Source organism: Plectropomus leopardus, chromosome 17 (assembly GCF_008729295.1).
Source record: "Plectropomus leopardus isolate mb chromosome 17, YSFRI_Pleo_2.0, whole genome shotgun sequence".
NCBI classification, from domain to species: Eukaryota; Metazoa; Chordata; class Actinopteri; order Perciformes; family Serranidae; genus Plectropomus; species Plectropomus leopardus.
Window position 1 is genome coordinate 21348266 of NC_056479.1, and position 25031 is coordinate 21373296.

Consider the following 25031-nt stretch of genomic DNA (forward strand, 5'->3'; position numbering starts at 1 on the left):
GCAACAACAAAAAAACAAAAAAACAACTGTATCCAGACATCCCCACGGCCAATATCTCCAGCATTTGCCAACTCACACCAAAACAATCTAGACTGATAAATATCAAAACAGGAAAGATGAAAAATATGTATTTTTAATTTTGGTTATACTGTTCCTTTATAATGTTATCTCTTGTTTGTTTAATCCGTACAGAAAACAAAGTGTTAAAACGATAATTTGCACTTTTGTGCTGAACTGTTTCTAGGTCGGAAGCTGCTGCCGAGCAACCAATGGGTATCTCCAGGATGTTTCTTTCCCTAACTAAGAAACAGGCCGACACAGCCCCAGTGAAACAGCCAGAATAAACACCCACTCTGTTTAGTTTAAACGCTGAAAGGAGAGTGTATTTGTGGTGTCAGTTTGCCCTCTGCTGTACACATCAAGCGTCCAATTATTTACTCCTTCATATAATTTGCCTGAGAGAACATTTCTTTCTTCGACCTTCCAGTTTCCCGTGTTTTCTTTATCATTATGTTAGTGGTGCTTTCCTTGGTTATGCACATGTGGAGCACTTTAGGAAAAGAGGTTAGTGGTGATACGTTTATTAAGACTGAAAGCTAAAATAACAAGTAAAGCCGGGCTAATCTGATGATCAGTTAAAGCTGGGGTAGGCAGTTTATGGAAAATATGTTATAATAAACTTTGAACATATTGTTATTTAAGTGGACTGAGAGGAAAGAAGGATTTTGCACCTCTTCTTGACTCTGTTTCCAGGCTTTAGAAAATCTAGCCCTGACGAGAGACTTTGCCAATAGTTTAGCCTTCTGCTAATCGGAGCGAAAGGCTTTAAGATGTAGATAACTTCAGCGAATCAGTTTGTCCTCCACCTCACTTAAAATCCAGCCAGCACAAACCGTAACAGCAGGGGATCAGACAGCCCCAAATCCTTGCTAGATCAGCAAACTTCCTGTTGCTACCATTATGCAGGTTAGACCAGCCAGGTGTTTTTTCAAATTCTGCTGTTTTTTGGCCTTTTCCAGATTTCTGCCTTATCCTGATGTAACCCCCTTAAAACCTGAGCAAACTGGCGTTATTTCTTTAAAAAAGGGAAGAAGGAAATGAGAAACGAAAGAAGAAATTACAAGAAAATAACCTGAAAAAAGTGTAAAAAAAAAAATTAAGTTAAAAAAGAAGAAAAAATACCTAAAAGAATTGCTTAAAAAGTATTATAATTCTGTAACATAATTTTAAACATGTAATTTTGATAGCCTAATTAAATAGGTTGTTTTTTCTTAGCGTTCTTTGTTTTCACTAGACCTTTAAAAAAAATTGTGACCTACTAATAACTTCTAATTTGTGGATCATTTCCTACCAAGTAGCTCGTTGCATTTTTTTTTCATGTTTTTGAAAGAATTCACACCAATTTGCCCAGGGTTTAAAGGTTTAAATACTTGTGAAGGCATCTAAAAGAAAAAAAAAAGTGACTTTGCTCCAGGTTTCAAAGGGTTAATTAACTCTAGGTAAAAAATAAATGTAGGAAACATTAAACACAACCAGCACACACCGCCATCCTTTTTTTGTCAGAGATTATTATCAAAAGTGTGTGTGGGCTGGAGGTGGAGGGTCTCGACTCTTTCACAGTGATCTTCTGCCATCTTTGGGCTTCCTCTGACCGATGGGCCAAAACTCCCACAGCGTCCACAATCATTAATGTCACAGTGTCCATAAAACTCTCTAAAATGCAGTCCATGATGATGGGATACTGTTTTTTTTTTTTTTTTAATAGTTGTTTATAATTTTTTTTTTTTAAATATAAAAATAACTGTCTCCCTCATTTGTTTGAGTCTCTGGGAGAATGGGATGATTAAAGTAGAGAAAAAGTGACAGGGATTCAGGCAAAACTGTGAAAATGTTCCCCCGTCTGATAGAAGTCCATGTATGTGGAGCTTTTTAAGATGCTCCTCCTTCTGAACAGTGTGATTTTAGCAAAGTGTACACAGTTTTTGCAGTCAGCCAGCACTTTATTTTGAAGAGGGATAAGTAGGTGTTAAAGAGTCTCTGAAGTGGTTTAAAAAAGTGAAACCCATCGCACAACCTTTTCCTTTCGTCACGTTGGAACAAAATATCTTTTGTTGTATGAGGGAGAGAGCTGCGGAGAGCTCGTATCTCTGGTGTTTATTGTGTCATTGGAGCGAAAAGTCTCAAAAGTTGCTGAACAGCTCGTATTTCTTCATCCAGTCCATCTGCGGCGCCTTCTTCTTTTCTTTGGCGTGGACCTTCAGCTTTTCTTCTGCCGCCGTAGCGCTCAGACTCAGGCCCATCTCAGCGAAGGGGTCCATCAGCCGGCCGCCGTCGTCATCCGCCAGCTAGATGGGGAATATGATTAAAGATGGAACGAGAGATTAAAAAGGTTGAGGGTGCTGAGTATCATGTGAAAGATAAAAGGTCAAAGAGACATGATCACGTGTCCAGGCCCACCTGTGTGCTGTTGCCCTGGCTGCTGAGGTCGGAGTGTGTGGACCTGATGGACTGTGTGGTGGAGCTGCCGTTGATCTGAGGGTTCGGGGAGCCGTTGGAAATGGACGGACCATCGTAGTCTGAAAAACCAAACAAACAGTGAGCACAGAGAGCAATAAATGCCAGTGCACTTTCTGGTCTTTGGATTTTCCATTCAGAAACAGCAATGAAGAAACAAAAAACAAATAGTTATTTGATCTGAATCTGATTTTCAGTGCAGAATCCCCTGACATAACAGAAAAACCGCTGACGTCCCCATAGTCATACAACAAATGCAAATTATTATTAATATTAGCATATCAACAGCATTAAAACTGTACATTTATGCACAACCAGATGCCCTGTGTTTAGTATTTGTACTAAAGCACTAATTTGCAACACCTGTCCACAGGAGGAACAAATAAATGAATAAAATTATGGTAATTTGTCATATTAATTTAATATTATAATTACTTTTGGTAATTATTATATCAGGCAGCGCTAAGTGGTTACCTGTAGTAGCAAAGCAGTTTTTTTTTTTTAATCAGTACATTGGGGAGACTGTTTTGAGTGTATTTGAATCCTGGTGAGTGTGTGTCCAGGTTAATATATTTTATAATTACAGCCTTGTAATTCAATACATTCATTAGACCTTTTGTTAGTACAGTCCTACCTCTGAGATGGCTGACTGTGGGGACGACCCCCCTCCTCTTGAAGTTTTCGTCTGTGTCTGGGTCCACCACCAACAGCCAGGTCTCATCTCCCCCTTTCTTGATGAAAGCCACCACCTCTGCGTGCCGCATGCCCTCGATGTTCACACCGTTCACCTGGAAAACACAAAGAAAAATTCAGGGTTTCTGGTGAGGAGGGAGGACATTTGGTTTTGTAAACTGCCGCTTATAGCTCTTTATGGCTCTTAAAGCACACTGTGAAAGTTTTTAGGTGATATTACATGTCCTCTGGATGTCCACAGATGTTGGTAAACACAGTTAACCACAAGGGACTAAGAAGCTAAACTAAAACATTATGCATGTTCAGATAAAACCATCCATAGTATCTGGTCAGATAGCAATTTCTGTTTCATGATTAGGACACATGATTCTCATTACAGTGTGTAAGTATGTAGGTAAGTAAGCGTGTAGCGAAAATAAAAATCAGCTGCTTTGCTTTCAGTTTTTACTGAAATTAAACTGAATCAAATCAGAATCTTTCTAAAGAAAAGTCCCAAATCTTTTAGGTTTTTAAAATAATGTTTCAATCAGATAATAATATATATCCATTTGTTTATCCTTCTGTGCTATTTGCCAAAGAAATCTGATGCAATCGAGTAAATGTTCTGGTGTTGGTCTTACATTCAGAGTTTTAGAGAACACATTTTCTTTGGCTTTGTTGTTTTTTTTTAGTGCGCCCGCCAAAATGTAAACAAATACCAAAGTTATTGTTGGGATTCTTGATTTGCGATTAGAGCAGTCCACATTATTCTGGCGTGGATTCAAATGTAGCACATTTGTCAAACATTTGTAGTAGTATAACAAAAAAAGGTTTGAAGATTAGTACTGCTGTTTACACCGCATACCTACCACACCTTTGTTATGCAACTACTACCATCAGACTTCTAAATATTTTTTTGCCTCTTCTTCAGTGGTAGGAGTGAAAAGTAGTTAAGCTCAACATTTGTTTTGTTATTCGGAAAAAGCTGGATGCAAAAAAGGACACAGGATGATTTTTTCCTCAGGAACTATTATGTTTTCCCCAAAATGACGTACAAATTTTTTGGTGTTTTGTTATCGTAAATGGCTTGGAAAATAGTGCATATAGCTGCTTCAAATAGGAGAAAAAATCTCAGTGGGGAGCATGCCCCCAGAACCCTCTGGGTTTGGGCTGAACCCCAAATGTTTACAACCTCTGGCGTGGCCCTTGCTTAATTTTGTGTCCAAAAAATGAAACATGTGGCCATGGTTGACCGATACTTTATCCACACTCTCTCCAGTAAATGCCTCACTTATGTGGGAATTCTGCTTAGGAGTTATAAACAACTAAATCACATTTTCCCAACAAAAATCTCTCTATTTCAGTGGATTGATTGAGTGACATTTATTTTTAAAAATAGCACCTTTTTTCATTCTTGACATTCTGCATAACATAAGGAGAGCCTGTGCTATTACATTTGTCCAGTAGGTGGAGCTGTGGGACAATATACCGATTGTACACTGTTACCATGACTCTTCCTACCAAAAACTCTTCATTATAAATTATGAATTCTTGCAACAGTGCTCCAGGAAAGTATTTAGGACAGCTGTTACTGCAGCTGTTTTGTTAGGAATTACCACAATAAAAGAAAACTCCTTGTCAATACTTTCTAAAATAGCTTACAACAATCAGGAAACAGAAACAGCCCAACAGAGATAAATAATAAATATGTCTCCGTGTGATTGATCACCTATGTCACAATATTTCCCTATCAAAACACAATAGCCTGTTACTGCGTGCTCTTATCTCGATGCTGCGTGCATTCGGAGGCCCGCTTTGTCTAGACCTTGGCTTCTCTCGCTCCACGCCAAGTTAGTGTTGGTACACAATCAATTATTGATGGCTCTCCTGGGCTGCGGCTATAGTGCGGGTTTCAGGTGTCTGAGTCCTGAAGGGGAATTTGTTTAAAATTCACCGCTTATGACGGAGGAAAACTAACTGTTCAAATTAGCTGTCATTTGTGGGTGATTAAGATGGGGTGAAACAAGTGTAGAAAACAGGACTGAAGGTAAATAGGTGCAGTGAGTCAGACTTCATAGGTCTTTCAGAGAAAAGAGGAAAACAGAGTGGAAGGTAAACAACACCAGGAATGAGTGGAATCAACAGATGGAAAATGTGAACAGCTCCTCTCTTCTCTTTTATATCAAACATCTCTCTTCCCAGGACTCACGCAGACACAAAAGACGGATATAAAAAACGGACATCTTCAGTCAGCCGGGGACACAGACAGACAGTTTGATAGAGAGAGAACAAGCATCTTTGTATGCGGCCAAACAACAGGTGTTGTGTCATGTTTCACAGCCCTTCATTAACAGTCCATCCCACACAAGACAATACACTCTGCTCTCTGCCCACTGGGCTAATTAATACATGCTGTCGGAACAGTACAGACGCGTATTTCTCACGGGACGATTCCTCAGGGAGCGTCATGATACTAGTGTGTGTGTGTGTGTGTGTGTGTGTGTGTTTCTGACTGTTTCTGAAAGTCATGGAGAGTCCAGTCACTTAAAATCTACTCACACATCTTTCATGTAGTGCATGGGGTGTACAAACTTTTTTGAACGGGGGCCAGATTAGGCAATAGATGCGTTACATAGCGGGAACTTTGGGGAAAACCTAGCAGGCAGGAGCATTTACAGGAACGGCCTCGTAGTCAGTCCTCTCAGTCTTTGTGTCTCCATTGCAGTGTAGGTCCCCTGTAGGACCCAGTGGACTCTGGAGTTGACATAATCTGTTTTACTGTTTTACTTGATGGTGAATTATTTTATAAATGTTTTTAAGTATTATTATCCTTATTTTTTATCTACTATTTGAGTATTTTATTTATTTATTTAACTTCTGATATCTGACTGATGTCATGTTTATTTATTTTTATGTTTTGTATATAAGTTTTATCCTGCCTCTGGTGTTTCCGCACGTACAGTAGTGTGTCCTCAGTGTTGGTTTTAATGAGAACTCTTATTTTAGTGCTTTAATAATTACAAGGTCTTTTTTACCCATGTGCCTGTGTACTTGTGTGCATGTTTGTTTGTGTGTGTGTGCAGGTGTGTGTTGTGTTCATGTGTTTTGAGGTCATGAAGTGAGAACAAAATGGAAGCTACAAAGAAGATGGGTTGCATTTTAATGATAAGAGCGTTTAAATAAGAGGTTGATGTAGTGTGTGTGTTTGTGCGTGTGTGTGTGCGTTTGTGCGTGTGTGTGTGTGTGTGTGTGTGTGTAAGAGCAGCTACACAATAACCTTGGATCGATCATTTTCAAATGCATCTGTGTATATGACTTATGTGTAACTTTTAACTGTTTGGTCTCCAGCTGAGATTTGCAAAAAGAGACAAAATCTCATGAGCTCAGTTTTCACAGCGGTCATGCGTTAAGCTATTAGAGGTGATTTGGATCTGTGGTTTCCAATTGGTCCAGCTACAGGGTCCATATTTGTCCTTAGTCATGAGTTCAAGGTCAACACATTCAATAAATTACTACATATTTAATTTTGTTTCATAAAATGTAAACATGTTGGCCAAGAACACAAAGAAATAAAGACTAAACAGAAATGCCACTTCAAAATAAAAGTTCTGTGTCAGAGATTCACTTCACTTCATTCACTTCTTAATTAGTCATTTGTGTATTCTAACTTGACAACTTCAGACCCCTCTTGGACCATGACCCACTTTTGGGTCATGGTCCAAAGTTAGAACCACTGACTTAGATGAAGCCTGTTGAAACTCCGGGACGCTGTTAAAGGAAGCTGTTACAGTAGATAATGCACGATTCAGCAACTGCACAGCCTATTTGTGGCCTCAGATTAATTCAAAATCTGATTTGGATGATAAATTAGTGGAAATGTAATGTTCTCGCAGCAGCTGTGATGTTTTTTTCAGTGGCAGGAGTAGCTTTTTTTTTTTTTTTTAACTTTTTGCAGACAGATATTATGCTGATGTCTCAGCAAATGACGGTAATTGAAATGATGGATAAAGGCTCTTGGAAAATAATTGCAATATTTGTTCATCTTGTTCATCTCCCATGCCGGACCACAGAGAATAAGGGCAAGCTCAAACGAGCGAATATGAGGCGTGCATGTACTAATTAGCACTTAAGGCAATGTAAAACTGAGTCTGTTGGGGATGTCATTAAGAAGTGTTTGTCAATAAACTGAAGTATTAAACTGAAATTTTAACTGCAGCTTAAAGAGAAGTTAATTGATCATCAGTTGACTACAGTCTATCATGAGGGTGACATGGTTGCAGGGTTTCCCACACATTCATTTATTTGTGGTGGTCCACCATGATATCAGTATCAGGCGCCCCATGTTGATTTTTGAATTTTGGAGCTGGACTGATGTTTAGGTGCGCTGGTGTAATATAAATTGTAAGCTTCTGTTCTGTTTTTTATTGCGCTGCACTTACAGGGTGCTGAGCCTATACTCTGGGCACAGGTGGAGCAGCAGAAGTGAAACTTAACCAGTCATTGCACGGGGCCTAAAAGTTTGCTTTGACTCGCCTCTGCAGCAGCAGCTCTACTCGTCCATTGATCTGATCAGCTCTGATTAGATTGTCTGATCAACTGTCATGCATAGGCATACGAAACTCCACAAAGTACTGACTCATGACAAGTTTCTGAATTGGCTTTGTAATGTTTTCCCCAGCTTTTGTGCCTAAAACAGCAACACAGAGAGTTCTGTGCTTGACAACGCTGTTCGATTACACGCGTGTGCGTGTTATTTTGTGATCTGTGTGAGTAAGCGTCAATGCTTGTCAAATCACTGTAGAGCAGATCTGTGGACTATCATGAATTTAACCCCAAGTGTGTATGTGAATACCACTGGAAAAGTGAGCGTGAAGCGCTTTTTATATGATCTGTGATGTCACCCTCACGTTTGTGAGAGGTCCAGACTGCATATGCACTGTTGAGCGCAGGCGGAGCACAGAGACTGATGAGGCATTCAGCCTCACTGCTGGTGTCACTGCTTGTGCCAAACATAGTCAGAAAGCTGAGCTCTCATCATAGCCTTTATAACGCTAGCTGCTGCTGATACACCTCCAGTGTAATGGGGCGTGGTGAGAGAAAGAGACAGCGAGAGGGAGAGAGAGAGAGAGACAGATCTGTCATGGTTGTTCACCTCTCTAACAGGCTGCTGACAGATAACACAAGTGCCGTCTTGACACATGGTCAGAGACGGTTGCAATTATCAGCGCCTGGACACACATGCTCACATACACACACAGAGCAGCCAACTAACTCAACAGGGGCTCAGATTTTTCTGTCCAAACAAAACAAAAACACTGAGATAACATTGTTGAGCTGGCGTGAAATCACTTCTATAGCAGATCACTTAAAGTTGACCTTACAGAGCCTTGTTACAAACATTAAAAAAAATCATACATATAAAACATATATTTAAAAAAGACAAAAAGGAAATTAAATGAATAGGTACTGTGAATACATACATAATAATACAAAGCTGTGCTCAGAGTTTAACCCTTTCAAACCAGGAGTGACATTACTTTTCTTGTGCTCCTTTCAGAAATATTTAAACCTTTGAACCCTGAGCAAAGTGGTTCAGCTTCTTTCAAAAGCATGGAAAAAAGGCAAAGAGCAACTTGGTAAGAAAAAAGCTAGGGATAAACTATATGTATAATATCATAATTCTCATTATATATTATATAATTAATTTATTAAACTATTTTTTGGGTAATTTTCTTTTTTTTCTAATTTCTTGCTAAATTAGTTTGTTTCTTTGGTTGCTCATTGCCTTTTTTTTCAAGACAATTTACTCAAATTTCAAAGGATTAAATATTCTTTAAAATCTACCACATTTTTTTTGTTAGGAACCACTTAACCATGACTGCAACCCACCAGTCCTTTTTCTTTAGCCTGTAAAATGGCAAGAAATTATAAATCCTAAAAAACACATTTCCCCAGAGTTCAATATGTTGTCAGATCAGTTTTTTGTTTGATCAACAGTCCAAAATCCAGAGATATTCATTAAACCGCATTTAGCAAATATTTGTTTTTTAATGCTTAAAAGTGAAACAATTGATTGATATTCAAAACAGTTGTTCAGTTTAATCTTTAAACTAAGCAGATATAATTGACATTGCATTCAGATCTTTGGCAGTGTGTCTGCACGTGCACTGAATTACACCTGACACTATCTTTAGTGCCTTCCAACTTCACTTTTATGTGTGCATGTAAATGTGATCCTCAGTTTATGTTTCCATGGAAAGATGCGAGAGGTGGCGGTGACCTGCTACACGATGTTCCCACACACTCTCATCAGCCATCTAATGTTCCATTAGAGCATCAGTGCGTCACTATTTTTGACTGTCACTGAATAATGATCAATGACATTTGGTCCTTACAGGCTTTTACTATCATTTATCGTACAACACTGATGGTTATCCATATTTAAGTCCATTAATTACATATTATAAACATCTTTTATTACACTAAATCATTTTTCAAGCATATAGTATTGTTTTGGTTCTTTATTCTACCATCTTGATGGAAACTAGCTTCCATTCAGTGAGCTTACTACGATACAAAAATCAACTTTAATGACCTTTTGACATTTTTCCTGTCTCGATTAACTCCAATAGTTAGGACTCAAAACTTAGGCCTTGCTCTCAACTGCATAATCGTGCAACTCTAAACGTAGCCTATTTAGGAAAAAAACAGTGTGCTGGAAGTTGATGTTTTGTAAGAGAATTAGGTAAGACAGATCTAAGAAAGTTGTAAGGGAACCTTCATTGGGGAAATTGTCTAAAACATGCAAAACCACGAGTATGTTTCTTTAAATTTCAGAAGATGCTAAATGAACTGTGTTTAACCTCACTATCTGACTTTACTGAGGTCCTGTTTGGCCTGCTCTGCAGCCTGGTCTGGACCCTGATGAACAGCCAGTGAGGGCAAAGGTCATGGGAATGAAGGGTGAATGTTGCATGTGTACACTCAGATGAAAAAATGCTTATAACAAAAATTAGGATTTTACTGCCAGCATGTTTTTTTCTTTTTTCTAATCAGGGGAAAGTTGACTGAGCACCCATGCTCTGTGTCACCCATTTCCTCTTTCGGATGTGAATAAATGACCTTTAACTTTTATGTGACGGCCACTGAAATTCATTTGCCTCTGATTGCGACGGACACATTCTTCCTTTTTGTCCTTACATCTTTGCTCTCAGCTGCTTTTTAAAAAAATCCTACACGTCTGCCTCTTTTTCTCTTTAAGTTTTATAAGAAGAGGCAAACATATATAAACACACTCCTCCCCATTTCTCTCCCTCTGACATCACACTGATTTATAACTGACTCCCCTCCCCTATGACCGGCCTCTCCTCTCCCTCTGACACCCAGTGAAGATTGAGTCCAGGCTTCAGGTCCTGTAACCTTTAAAAGCAGGGGCCTGGCATCAGACACAAGTGTGACTTTTAACTACAGCTGTGACAGTATGTGTAGATGGGGTCACATCTGTATTGGATCAGGGAAGGCATGAACTGTTGCAGACTTCTCTGTAGCTTTAGACTTAAAATTTTTGACAGATTTGTTTTAAAATAGCAACAAACAGTTACCTTTTTCGACTAGTTTAAAAAATTGAATGATGAAGACATTTTATTAACAATGAAGGCAATTTAAAAAAAAAATTAATTAAATGCCTTTTAAGACTTTTTCGATCTGCAGGAACCCTGATTAAGAATTGTCCATTGATGACTGACATTTATTTGCACTATTATTGGATCTAGTACGCCTGTTTTCCACCAAAATTAGCATTTAAATGCAGGTTTGTAAATGTGGGAACACCCACTAAAATAGGCAATAGTCTCCTTTCCCATTGCCAGTAGACTAAAGCCTTGTATAGGTGTCTGCAGTGAATGAAAATGTCTTTCCATTTGTTACATCCAATGTCAAGGATGGGCTGTAAAACAGGTTAATAAAAAGCAGAAAGCAGCAAGGAAGCCAGTGAAAATGTTACGGCGGTTACTTCTTTTTAATATCTCTGCATATTTGTATTCAATCTCTTTCAAACTTGGTGACGACAAAATTTAACAATTTTCAAGCGTTGCTTAGATGAAGATGGACAGTATTTTGTGGCGCACAGCATTTTATAATGCTGGAAAAGGGATGAAAACGAGCACGTCAACCTGGGTGTCATATTTCCATCACTGCAGAACAGAGATGATAAATAGCCATGAATACTGGAACACCATTTTTGCCGGGAATCAGCCAATTTAATCTCTCTCCTTAAATACAAAAGCCATATATGAGCGGTTATTAGTCGGGGGGGTTTGTGCAGTGGAAGATGGGCTTTAGGGTTCAGGAAGCTGGCGCACTTAGGTGTATTACATACTTTTCTTTTGACTGATCTATCTTTTCTATCTTTTGACTTTGGGTGATGTTCTGAGCAGTCAAGAGCTCCTTTCCTGAGAAAAGCACTGGTAGGCAGTGCTGTGTGTTGGTGTGTCATGGAGTAAATGCTAAAGAAAAGGTTATCTAGGTGAACATGTAGATTTATTTGGAAGTAATGGATTGGATGGTTGTGTGGAGATGTGGGTCCGTGTGCAAAATTAGAAGTGTAGGCACACGGCAACACGTGTATACAGTTCAAACACACCTACAAAGAGACCGAAAAACCATGCCTCTCCAAATTGGCAAGATAGAAAGGCCTCTCAAGGGATTTTCTCACACTCAGTTGATCATATTATTCGCTGACATGTACCAGATGAACCCAGAATCATTTATCTGTAATCACTTCATTAGCGTGTGTACATTTTTTATTTTATCCTTATTCCTCTGCCCCAGTCTGCTGTGTCAACCAAGAACGTGTCTGCTTTGAAACAACTCATATAATACTCAGTTCCTTTTTTGTGCTTGACAAAACAAAATTTCCTTTCCATTGAACACCACTGCTGTAGCAGCTCCCCCTCACCTCACTGACATCTTATTAAGCAAACACATAAAACACTAACTGCTGCCTGCTCCACCACCCAGACATGACGCTCTGTTTATGTCACCTAGATGTCTGTATTTGTATCTGTATTCAAGTCTGCCCCAAAGGTTGTTAGAAACTGTCCAGATCCTGTAATTTTCTGTGTTAAATTGTATTTAAAGTGTTGACAAAAATGCACCATGCTATCTTTACAGGTCATATTGAATAATCTTTTAAAAAGGAAGTAGTCCACACAGTTGCAGAAAAGGCCAGGTGAATCTAAAAGTGGATTTAAGTGCCTATGAAATTAAAATTAAGCTTTTGTGAAAAATCTGAAAAGCTCCAACTATGATTTTGCATGCACTTCTGAGACGGCCCCTGTGTTAAAGGATGAATACTACTTTGAAAATTCATATACTGTTTATATCTGTTCAAAGACAAATATCTGCTCATATCTGAAAAAATGTTTATTTTTGTTTGCAAGTGGTGGGGGACTTGAATCACATGACTTGACTAGAGGCAGTTGCAAATTTGTGACGTTCTTGACAAACACTGACAAAAGACTTTGACTTGATATTTATGACTTGAGATTGACTTAAGATAGATCACTTGAAAATAATTGAATTTTTTAAACTAGAAATTCAAATTTTCTAGATATTGAGAAGTTATGCTTCTTTTTTGAAACACAATTGGGTGATTTCTAGTGCAATGCATGCAAATCTAGCAGCCTAATAGTTCGCAGCAGACCAGCAGAGGTCAACACATGAGGGAGCTATCGTGGAGTCCAAAAATAATTAAATTCACCATATACAGTACTGTACAACTTAGATTATGTAATTGATTACAGCAGCAAGAAGAGAAAAGCGGTATGAAAAGTCTGCAGCTCAAAACTTAGTGACATGACCAACTCAAGATCCAGCTTTACCTGCCACTAAAAAACCCACAAAGAATTAGAAAGTTAAAAAAAGAAAGTTTTCTATAAAGCTAACGTTTGACCAGATCATCAGAATTTTATATGTCTTGATTTGTGACTTGCTTGACTTAAAACTGGGACTTTACAATGCATGTCTATTCATGATGTCCTTCTTTCCAATTAATTCATTTAATGCCTTTTAAGACTTTTAAGAATCTTCGGGAACCCTATTTAAAAATTGCCCAGTGATGACTGACTTTTATTTGTACTATTATTGGATGTAGTTTGCCTGTTTTCATCTGGTTTGGAGGTTAAGACTTGAAACTTGCTTGTGACCTACTTCCCACATTCATACACAACAATGATAATATAATACGGTCCCACACAACACCACATGCTAAAAGCATAAGCGAGTTCAATCTGACAGTATTTAAAAACTGACCCAGAGGTAGGATTGGCTGTAGGAATTGTAATAGGTTGCTCTATAGTTTCATATCCAGACAACACACTCCTCCATCCTACCTCAATCAGTCTGTCTTGTGGCCGGAGGCCCGCGTGGTCTGCAGGTGATCCAGGGTCCAGGGAGCGGATGTACTGTCCGGGCCGGGATCGATCACTGTGGAGGTTGAAGCCGTAGCCCGTGTCAGACCTTATAAGGTGGCACAGACGTGGAATGAGCTCAGATGGGTCGACCGGGGGCCTTGACTGGTTTTGGGCCTGGGCCTGGGCCTCAGCCTGGGCAAGAGCCTCCTAGAAGAGAATGATAAAAGTTTATAAAAAAGTATATAAAAACTAAATTCAAGGGTTTGCTGGTTTGTATTGACAAAGACAATGTGAGGAACAAACCACAAGAGGTCAATGAGAGATGGAATCATTAGGTGGGTTTCTATTAACCCTCAAATTGCGCAGATTGAAATTACAGCTATAAAACAAAATACGCCTAATCGAAACACTTGACAAAACGTTTTTATGCTTGCATGAGGTGGTATTTCGAAACACTTGACAAAACGTTTTTATGCTTGCATGAGGTGGTATTTCAGGCGATTCAAAAAAGCCATATTTTGTAAAACTGCAATGGAAACACTTTTTCACTTTCATAGATCACATGATGGGCATGATGCAGCAGGTGCTACGAAGGGTGATATTGCATCACATAACTTGTCAAAAGTTGACCGGATCATCTGGAAGTTTTGAATCCACAGTTCCTCTGTGAAATCGTAGACTATCACCTCCCAAATGTGGCCACTCCCACATAAAGGGGCTTGCCTTTCCATTATCACTCGCATGACACGCCTACGTCGCCTTCAACTGGAAATAATGACGGCTAGTGCGGAGGCTGCAAAAGGAGTAAACCTGCTAATGTTTTGAACATCCATGGCCATGCTTCTTGGAATGTTATTGCAAGAAGAGAAGTCACATAACATCGCTCAATAGACATGCTGTCATCTCGCAAATATGTTTTATTGACATTTCAAAGATATAGCTTAAGTTTTGTGCAAACCGGCAATGGAAACCCGGCTACTCTCAGCTTAGAAAGAGCAAGAAACTACACCATGACTTTGGTATCTACATTGCCTATAAAAGAGGAATATATGGTGCAGCATATGTAGAGATCGGGCACAGCATTGTGGTAATCTGTTATCTGCAGGGCATGTGAACGCAGCAGGTGACTAAAACACACAGCTGAGTCACTTTACTCATTTGGAACAACCACCTTTCAAAGCCTGTAGGCTGAATGTTTTATACAAGAAATGTGGGTGGACTTGGAGTGTCACTTCAAGGCAATAATGTGTTTTGAGCCCAATGCACATGCTGTTTTTTTTGAAAAAGGACAACAGCATCTTTTCATTCTGATAAAAATGAACTCTTTTAATGTGTGTGCAACCACGATGACACTTTTTTATCCAAGTTTTATTGAGTCTGTACCAACCTTCAGTGTGATAGCTTGGTATGGCAGCCTTAAGCCATCCAACAAAAACAGACTGAACAGCCTTGTCAGAGCTAACATCTATCATCAACAGGTTCTTAGAAATGCACTCTGGATTGTTCGGATCACTCCCTGTAGGGGAGGCCAGAGAGATTTAAAGCATCCTTTGTTCCAGTAGTAAGTGGTCTGCTGAAATCAAATGATCTCTGTACTGGAGATTCACTCATCATACGCTATCTTCTGTTGTTTCTGCACCAAATGACCCATTGCCTCTGCACCTGGATTTACAAGAATTGCCCAAAGTGGATGCAATCCGCTCAGGCAGCTGTGTAGTAGCCAGAACGAAGCTGCCTGGTGGAGATTTTCACCACACTAGTTGCACTTGTTATGTTCTGTGGTTGTGTACTGCTTGGCTTATCATTTCTGCAAACCTAATTTCCCCTGCTGAAGCTGAATGGGACAGAACAAATGATTATTATATTGTAAAGGAATGTCATTTTCCTGAATCGGATTTGATACATTGCATGTAAATGAGATAATAGTTCATTACTTGCACATGGTTATTCTCCTTTTCATGTTTTCCTTTTGTGCTGTCATTCAGTCGCAAAACAGATTTCACGCTTTATCAAAGACGGCACTTCATTCTGGGGTGAAACCATCCATTTGTAGCATCACCGACAGCTCGAGGAGTGCGGGTGAAGACATTTATAGAACCTGTATAATTGTGCCTCGAGCTCCACAGTGTGATCACACTGATTTGCCACCTACACAGCGGGAGAGTGCACAGTGAGCGGGATGATAGCTGGCAGCCAGCTCTGTAACCTCAGCTCATATTAGCTGAAAGGTAACAGACAGGTAGAGTGGGTGCTCGGTGACCAAATATAATCGCACATACGCTGCACATATTGTGTGCATGGGACAGAACTGCAATTGCATTATGCAACATGAGAAGTCTATTGTTTCCACTGCATATGTGAGGCTACCATCATGGTCCAGCTTGTGCCTGCTAAAAATACATATGGAGTATGTGGGCAGGGTGAAAGAGAGAGGGAGTGTGTAGAGAGGAGAAGATGGTTTATGATTTATTCTGACAGAAAGAGAGAGGAGAGCTTTTTTAAACTAAAATTAATTTCAACAAACTCCATGTTACCATCAATATCCCTGTGCAATTACTGCAAATGCACGTTAAGGATCACTACAACAGCAAATCTTTCCCTCGACTGTTTAAAAAAATAACACAGATGGCAGCATATAATTTCATCTCATGCACTGAATTCTTTAGGAACTCTTTAGGGTAGTGGTGATCTAGGCAGCGTGCCCTGAGAGGGAGGGAGAGAGAAGGAGAAAAAGAGTCATAAAAACTCTCATGAATCCCTCAAGATCCTCCTTTTCCTGGCTGGAGAGGAAGTTCCAGGTTTGGGCAGCAGGGGTAGATCATCCAAGGGGGAGAAAAATACATTTAAAATCAAATGGTTAGCATCCTGGGATCTATGCAAAGGAGAGAAATGGCGGAGAGGACGAAGGGAGAAAGCGAGGAGGGAGAGAGTGCGTGGGAGGGACAGAAAATTAGATGCAGCGAGAGGATTGAAAAAGAGAGTTCAAGAAAAGAAACAGTTAAGAGCAAGCAGAGCCCGGAGAAATACAGCGGACTGATAAACCGATAAACAGAGTGATGCAGAAAAAATGAAGATGACAGAAGTTTCCAGTTAGCGACCATGGGGAGGAAAAGAGTTTGCCGTGGAACTCCTCTAACATAAACAGTGAGAGGAGCGCAGCTGGGAGTCATTATGTGAGGGAGACGCAAGTGTTTGCCAATCTAACCTCGGACTGCCTCTCAATGCCTGTCCGCACCCCACTAATCACCCCCTGGGGCCTGTGCCATCTCTTAACGTCTCAGTTTTTGGCATTTGTGTGCGTTTTGGACACTTTTGTTTTGGCTTTTTTGCGCTGTGGGTTTGATCCCTACAAGCTTAATTGTGTGTGTTTGTGTCACTGATGGAGGGTGTCAACACCACTGTGTATGTCTGAGTGTCAGGGTGAGGCTATGTTCAAGTTACAAGCAAATTTGGCCCAAATTTGATTTTTTTCAGACTAGTGATGACACAGAAATCCAATTTTTTGATACGGGCTACATTCGTATGTTCACATATCACAACGTGGGCCATGTAACCACTGTGAGAACGATCCTATCAGAATTCATGTGAATCTTTCCCATAAACTTCATAAATAACAGATGGAGCAACTGTGATGTCACTCACTGATTTATAGACTTCTCGTTTTGAAGCCTGTGGTTCGGCATTTCGGCCGTCGCCATCTTGGTTTTTTGGAGCCAGAAGTGACCATATTTAGACAATAGGTGGGAGATGTGGAGGAGCGAGGGGTGGATCTGACTCATATAGACTGTGGGGACGCTTCATAGACAGCTTGTCACTCAAGTGGCCCCGCCCTTAAATGTGTGTAACTTTGAACTTAGTAAAATGTTGGTGCATTATATATATATATATATACACACACACACACACACACACACACACACATACATATATATAGACATATAGACATAAGGGGCAAGTCTAGGGGTGGCCTTGAAATCTGATTGGCCACCCCAGGTGCCACCCCATTATGATTGGCTATCTGCCCGGTCAGTTTGAAATGTTTGACGAGTCAGCTGAATTTTGGTTTATATGTACAACTCAGTCTTAAACCTGAGTGACAATAATGTGCGAAGTGTCCAACCTGACTCATATTACATACAAAAATAAATTGAAACAACTGTTGAAAAGTTTGTTCACGCAGGCTTATTTAATTAAATCTTTTGGCACTTTAATTTTGCTGGCACTTTATACGTGCTCTTGTACTATTTACTTTTGGAGGAACGATTTCGTGTGGCGTCAGTCTGTTGTGTAGTGATTGGTAGGTCTACTCAGTTCAGTTTACCAATGACTTTTCCATAACAGTTTACCCTGATTTCATGGCTTTATTCAAGCAGTTTATAATGGGTAAGGCCAACAAAAACATACTTCCCAGGCATTTGCGAATAAACGAATTGCTCACGCTTGCTATCTTTAATCACAAATTAGACATTCCTGCCGACAACTAGCTGCATGCACCAATAGAGCAAACCAGTCAAATTGAGTACTTAGCAAAATGTGAAGGCCAAGCCTCTTTTTGAGGGATAAAAAAACTAATAATATGTATTTTGTGAAACGTTAGACATGTTTCGGTAATTTTATGAACATAATTTAAACAGTTGCCAAAAAAATGTTTATTCAGAAGTTTTCCAAAAACATTTTGTTAATTCCAAACCATTTTCAGGCCTGGAAAACAGTTCTAATTTCATAATGTGTCTAGGAATTTTGTGACTGTGGGAGCAGTGTATATTTTTATACATGTATGTTTTATGTACGTGTGAACATAACAAAAGAGGCTTAGAGGGCCTGAAGTTATCACACAACTTTTCCAACCCTAGAGGCCATCGAACGAAATGTGGCCGTGTTTGTTTGAACTGCGGGTGTCGAAAATGTCCTGGTTTATTTGAAAAATATTTTGACGAAAGAGAGAAAGAAAAACTAAAATGTACTGTTTTTTCCCCTGTGTCAGCAAACTAGCTTGTCATCAGGAAAGCGGCCAGTTATCAGCAGCGGACAAAACCGAGTCTCACTGGGAGGAGACGCAGTGATGGGAAAACTCAGTGTCCATGTTTTGTTCCGGGCTCATAAATGTCCACATGGAAAATCAGCAGTAAATCAGCATGTTTTTCTATAAGGAAAACAATATGGAATATTTCACACCCACAGTAGAACATTATGGAGTTTGATGCAACTCACACACACACACACACACACACACTCACACGACGAACTGACCTCTGTGTGACTGTGGCACACTGAGAGGATGTGCTGTCAATGGGACAAGTGCCATCCCATGAATTCCTTTAGTTTCCTGTCACAATCAGCCTTTGTTTCTGTCAGTCTCTGTGAGTACATGTGGGGGAGTGTACAGTCTACACACAAGACTTTTGTTTGACTCTGTGGATGCATTACACAATTTTGACTTCATTAGAAATTAGACCTTTTTTTGTTATAATATATAGAACATGAATCATCACTCAAGATTAGCTTGAATTTAAGGCCCAATCACTCATTTTTTGACTACACCGTCACCCCTAGTTACTGTTGCCATGCCTATCAAGCTTTCAGTTTTCACAAAACACAAATTTTAATGTTAACTTCATGAATTTCTCTAGCTGACGTTAACATTTTCAGCTGACTCGTTTTAAAATGAGAATCTTGTGATAGAGGGCTATCAGATGCTGGCAGACACTTCTGTTCAAAGTAAAAATTAGGTAAAGGAGGTACAGACAAAGTCGTCACTTAGTTTGTATCCTGGTCAGTATGTTGTGTTTACTTGAGTAACATTTTACAGGTAAAGGCCAGGAGGCCCTGACACTTTGGGTCCCTGCTGTGCCCTGTTCAGTAATCCATACATGGCCAGTAGGGAAGCATTAACGAAGAAAATGAAATACTCAATTTGAGATTTTTCTCTCTTTATTCTTTCAATTTCAAATCTAGCTTTAGCAGCATGTCTACATTTGTTTGTGATGGTCTGTGAGTCCTAATGGGGCCAGTCTGAGCTGTATGTAGTGAGTGACTGAGAATGAGGACATGAACAGTTTACTTTTTTAATTTGTGTGTCTGTCTGTGTTCATATTTCCCTCTGCATGCCACCGCTGGCAATGGCGTTGGCAGTTGATGAAACTAGATCGCAGCTTGTTGAATAATTGAGCGGCGGCCTACTGCGACAGATAGATCGTGACCGCTGTTAACCCTTTCACAGCCAAGGATCACTGGCTTACTGTTGGCCGACAACACAGTTGAAGTGTGTGTGGGCGTGCATGCATGTGTTTGTGTGTGCATGTGTGCTGTCGTACGTGTCTCTGAGTTGCTACAAAGAAACTCTAAATCCAATGTGTGTGTTTATGCATGCATGTAAGGCATTTTGTCAACAAAGCTCTCACTTGCATGCTTCTCAAAAGGGGATTATCGCAAACTTAATATCCCCATTCTAATAAATCAGGAGGTCAAGTTTCCTTTGACTACCGGGTCAAAAGTATGCAGTTTTTCTTGCTGGGTTTGGTTTGCTGAAGGCAGATGTAGACTTAGAGTGACAGCATATATTGTGGGAATTATTTTAAATTTAACATATGGATGTACTTCAAACTGTTGTAGATAAATGACCTATTTATTCAACAAAAACACTGCAATAATGTGCATCTACTTCATACAAGTACTAGGTTAATGCAGTTTTAACTAAATTTTGTAATGCAGGTGCTGGGTTGTCTGTTGTGAGGGGAAAATGTCAAGAAATTAGTAAAAAAAAAAGTACAAGAAAATTACCTGAAAATTAGTAAAGAAGAAGAAAAAAGAAAGTTTAAAAAGACCAACAAGGAAATGACCTGGAAAGGGCGCTTAAAATGTATAATAATTTTGTAACATAATTGAATGTAATTTTGATAATTATGGATATAGTTTTTTTCCCTGGACATTTGCCATTTAAAAAAAAACCCAAGTCTAAATCTTATTAGTTTCTTGCAATTTATAGAACATTTCTCATCAAGTTGCTCATTTCTTTTCCCCCCCTGTTTTTTCAGTGAAATTTCATCAGTGTGCTCAGGCTTCGGAGGTTTAAGTACATGTGTAAGGCATCTCAAAATAGCACACTCCAGGTTTCAAAGGGTTAAACAAGAGAAAACCTTAAAACAAGCACATATTGTATACCTGTTGCGTAATTTGGAAGTCTTGTAATCAATCAATACACAGCAAGTTAAACAAACAAGAGAGCATTGTCTCAAGCTATTTGGAGTGAAAATCCAATCTGCACTTAAACTAAAAAAGCACATTCCTCAGTGCATGGTCCTTATGTAATATTTTTTTAATGACTTTCCATCTCGACCGAAGTTCTTCCATGACCTACAAACTGTATCCCAGTTTTTTAATGTCATTTCTCAGCTTGGAAAAATTCTACTGGAGCCGACAGCCTGTTTTCCAGCTGGGCTTGCTAGAAATTACCATACGCCTACAGTGTTCAAAACAGCTGAAAACACGGACTTTTGCTGCAATCAAATGTCAATCAACTTGAAGGATACATTCTAGTGCATCCAGTGTGTTCCTATAACAACTGTCCAAGCGTGTTTTTCTATAGTATGCATTGTGCAAACACTACAAAACAAGTGTTGTGTTAGATTAAATAACTGTAGTCCAAGGATAACTAGCTGCCCCCTACAATACAAGAAAAGCTTTATTTCCACATTTTTTATGGATCATCCGTTGGTGAGGAGTTTGCGCCTGAGAGGATCTTCAATCTTGCCACCAAAAGCATATTTAAGACCCTTTTACAGGCTTTTTATTTAAAACACATGAGCAAATAACACTATAATGTAAGAGGAAGACAAATGCCACTTTTACACTGCCTTTTCAAGGTGGGAATTTCACGCCGTTATTCTGCCCAAATGTGCTGTGTATAAGGCTTGATCCTGGAATGGGAGGCAGAGTGGTCTCGCCTCTAATCCGGAAATCCCTGGAAAAGGATAATGGGCAGCACGTTTATGATGTTTTGACAATTTGTTGTGTGTGCAACCCATAGTGGGAGATTTAAAAAGTAGTTGTTACCAGCTAGTGGCTAACTCAAAGAAAAGAATAGCGGCTGTAAATGTCCACAAATTGGAAAAGCGACAAGGTCTGGAAGCTTCCTACCTGCCGCATGTTGGTTAGACCTGTGTAAAAATCAAAAGGAGGCATAAAAAAGGAACTTCGTTAGGGTTTTATAAATCTGTGCAAAAATGGCTAAAGGGCCGCCAAAATTCCATACTAACATGTTATTTAGTAGGCTAAAAAGCCTAAGGGAGATGGGGCTTATTGAACAGTCAATTTGCTAAAAAGAGAAACTGAGTGCTTCTAACTTACAGCTTGTTTTATTCCTCATGTTACATGCTTGTTGATGTTGTATGTAAATATTCAAGTCTCCATGCATTTAACTTTGGAGGTCAGATCAAATCCATCAGTATCTTGATTTACATGCTTCATGGATGATGAAAAGATTACATATTTGCATTTAGCTTGAGCAGCTGATTAAAATGCCCACAATGGGACGTTTCCTGGAAGCATCAGAGAAGCCTGTTGACTGTCGGCCTAAAGTCAGAGTTCATCTATGATACAAAATCTAATTAAAAATGGAGCGCCGAATAGACACATTGCTGATGTATTGTGACTCTGGAGAAGTATAAACAACAGCAGCACGTGGGACTTTTGCTGATGTCATGGTTGACAACCAGTTGTCATGGAGACAGCAGTGGAACCAGTAAAGCCAGTTCCATCTGTCAGAGAGACGAGGTGTAGCTGCGAAGTTAAAGTTTTTAAAATTAGGCGAGAGAAAACATACACATCTGACGTATAAAATTAACCCTTTGAAAGCTGGATCAGCATCAGTTTTCTTGAGTTGCATTAATTATTTTTCACAAGCAGTTTAACCCTTTGAAACCCAGGCAAACTGGTTTGACTTATTTAAAAAACATGGGGGAAAATGGTAATGGTATAATAGTGAAAAGTGACAAGAAAATGACCTGGAAATGAGTTTTAAGAAAGTGGGGGAGGACTGTAATTTTTTTTTTTTTGCTTTTTAAAGGGAAAAATGTTCAAAAACTATATTATATAACTTTATTTTTTTTTTTTTTTATTTTTTTATTTTATTGTAATAAATAAATAAAAAAAAAAAAAAAAAAAAAATATGTTTTTAATTACAAAACAAATTTTAAAAAATTATTTTAAAAATTTTTTTTAAAAAACAAAAAACTTGTTTAAAAAGCTACATTTTTTAAAATATTTTTTACAAAAAAAAAAAAAAAATAAAAAATAAATATTATTTTTAAGAATTATTTAAAAAAAAAAAAAAAATTGGATTTTTAAAAAAAAATTTTTGTAAAAAAAAAAAAATGGGGGAATAATTTTTATAAATTAAAAATGGGGGGGTTGGGGTGTGGTAAATATTTTTTGTTGTTTTTTTTGGTTTTTTTTTTTTTTTTTTTCTTTTTTTTTTTTTCAGGTAATGTCACCTGTTTCTTGCTCATTTTTGGGCATGTCTTGTTAAGTTTGCTCTTTTCCACCATGTTTTTGGGAGAAATCAGACCAATTTGCTCAGGTTTCAAAGAATAAATGGTTGCCTGAAGAGTCTCGTGTTTACTCACACTGCTCTGTGTGTGCGTGACAGCATGATGCTTCACAGCTTTCTAAAAGTGTCAGCAGAGCCCATATGAGGATCATTTAAAAAAAGGCTTCATCAAATTAAGAAAATTGCTGTGCCTCAGACGTTCTGGCCATGACAGCTCTACCCTCAAATTGTTAGTGTGTATATGTGTCTGCAGCTGCTTTGAGTGTTGCTCAATCAGAGAGGAAAAGAGCAGATCTGTCCAGTTCTCAGTGGGTGAGAAAGAGAGAGGAGTGGGAAGGGAACAAGAGAGAAAGGAAATGACAGACAGCTGGAGAAAACCAGAGAGGGATTTGGAGCTTGTAAAAATTAGGAAAGGGGATAGGGGCGGAAGAAGCGACAGGAGGAGCGAGCATTGAAAGAGAGAAGATAAAGAGAAACAGGACAGGCAGAGAGGGACATGATGCACGGCATGTGGAGGACAGAGCAGAGGGAACATGAGAACACGAGGGGCAGCCAGAGATCTCGGTGACCAGCAGTTTTTCCCACTGATGTTGTGGTGTGTTGCGTAACAGCTGTGTGTTTGTGTGTCCAGCGCTGCTCTACCAGGACTGACCTGCTGAGGTCTGTTTACAAAGTCTCCTGCTCTGCTGCAGTTGTGTGTGTGTGTGTGTGTACCCTGCTGTTTTAAGTGTTTCCTGAGATCATGACACAAGAGTGAGTGAAAGAGAGAAGAGGGTTAAGGTGGAATGTGTAAAAAACAGGAGTGAATTCATCTCCTGGAAAAAAAGATAAAGTAGCCAAGAAGTAACGTGATCAGATTGGAAAACTGATATACTGCATTAGTCATGGAGCGAGATGTCATACTGTACTCTGTTGACAACAGTCAGGTCTATTATTGCAACTGGTTGGACTCGAAGATAAGAAGTCAGGGTTGATGTATATCACACGCTCGAGATACAAAGTTGAACCACAGCTATTAAAATCAAACTGATTGGATTAAAGGAACAGTTTCACATTTTGAAAAGAAAAATCCTTGCTCTAATAGACCAAATCACAGTGATGTCACACTAACAACATAAGTCACCTCCAAGTAGAAAAGTGGCTACTGTTTCGCAGTTGCGGAGATATGTAAATTCAGAAAACTTGTTTATTTCTGTTGTAATTTTAAGTCGTATCTGTAACATGTTAAGATACAGAGTTTAATAACTATGATGTTTCTGTTGTGCTTATTTCTGTACTGTGTTGCTTTGCAAACGTCTTTGCTAAACCAAATCTGCCAATACAGAAGCTAAGACATGTACTGCCATGGATGGGGCTGCAGCAAAACGTATTTTAGCCACCTAAAAAAAAAAAATATCAGTTTAAGTGTGTGCTATATTTGAATATTTCCTTCACTTTGCTTTACATAATAGCTGAATGAGGCAGCAGCAGACCAGCAACTCCGCTGTTCTGCGTGTCTGGTGGATCTGGGAACAGCATCATTTCCCGGTCAGAAAGGGCTCTCTGACAGCAAGGTAATGAAGTGAAAATAGTCTAAATTATACTTAAACTTTTTGGCCCACACTGATGCGTAGTCATGCAATGGTTTAGGACTCAACATGTTCATATCGTGTCAGTCATAAGCATAAATGAATATGTTGTTTTAGTGATCAGTTGAAATCATGGATGTATATAAAGGGAACTGGAGTGCCAAAGACAAGGCCCCTTTCATCCTTATGAAAGTTTCTCAGTGCTGCATAAAGCCAAAAAGGTTTGAGCTTCTTGTGTAAAAGTGCCACATTGTTAAGCCCGTAGAGCAAACATAGTAGAGACTTCCACCTGCTGCTATACCTAACTTGTGGTATAGT

The 25031-nt window shown here is 39.1% G+C and overlaps 1 protein-coding gene across 1 annotated transcript in view; it reads right to left on the bottom strand.

Moving 5' to 3' along the window:
* Positions 1-1439: 1439 nt before the first annotated feature.
* LOC121956267 (Na(+)/H(+) exchange regulatory cofactor NHE-RF2) overlaps positions 1440-25031 on the bottom strand; it is a 41246-nt gene continuing 17654 nt past the window's right edge. The window contains exons 3-6 of the mRNA XM_042504402.1: positions 13578-13805; positions 3149-3302; positions 2458-2576; positions 1440-2345 (exon numbers count right to left, since the gene is read on the bottom strand). Of these exons, the coding sequence (XP_042360336.1) occupies positions 2181-2345; positions 2458-2576; positions 3149-3302; positions 13578-13805 (666 nt within the window). The 3' untranslated portion in view covers positions 1440-2180. The remainder of the gene's footprint in view (positions 2346-2457; positions 2577-3148; positions 3303-13577; positions 13806-25031) is intronic.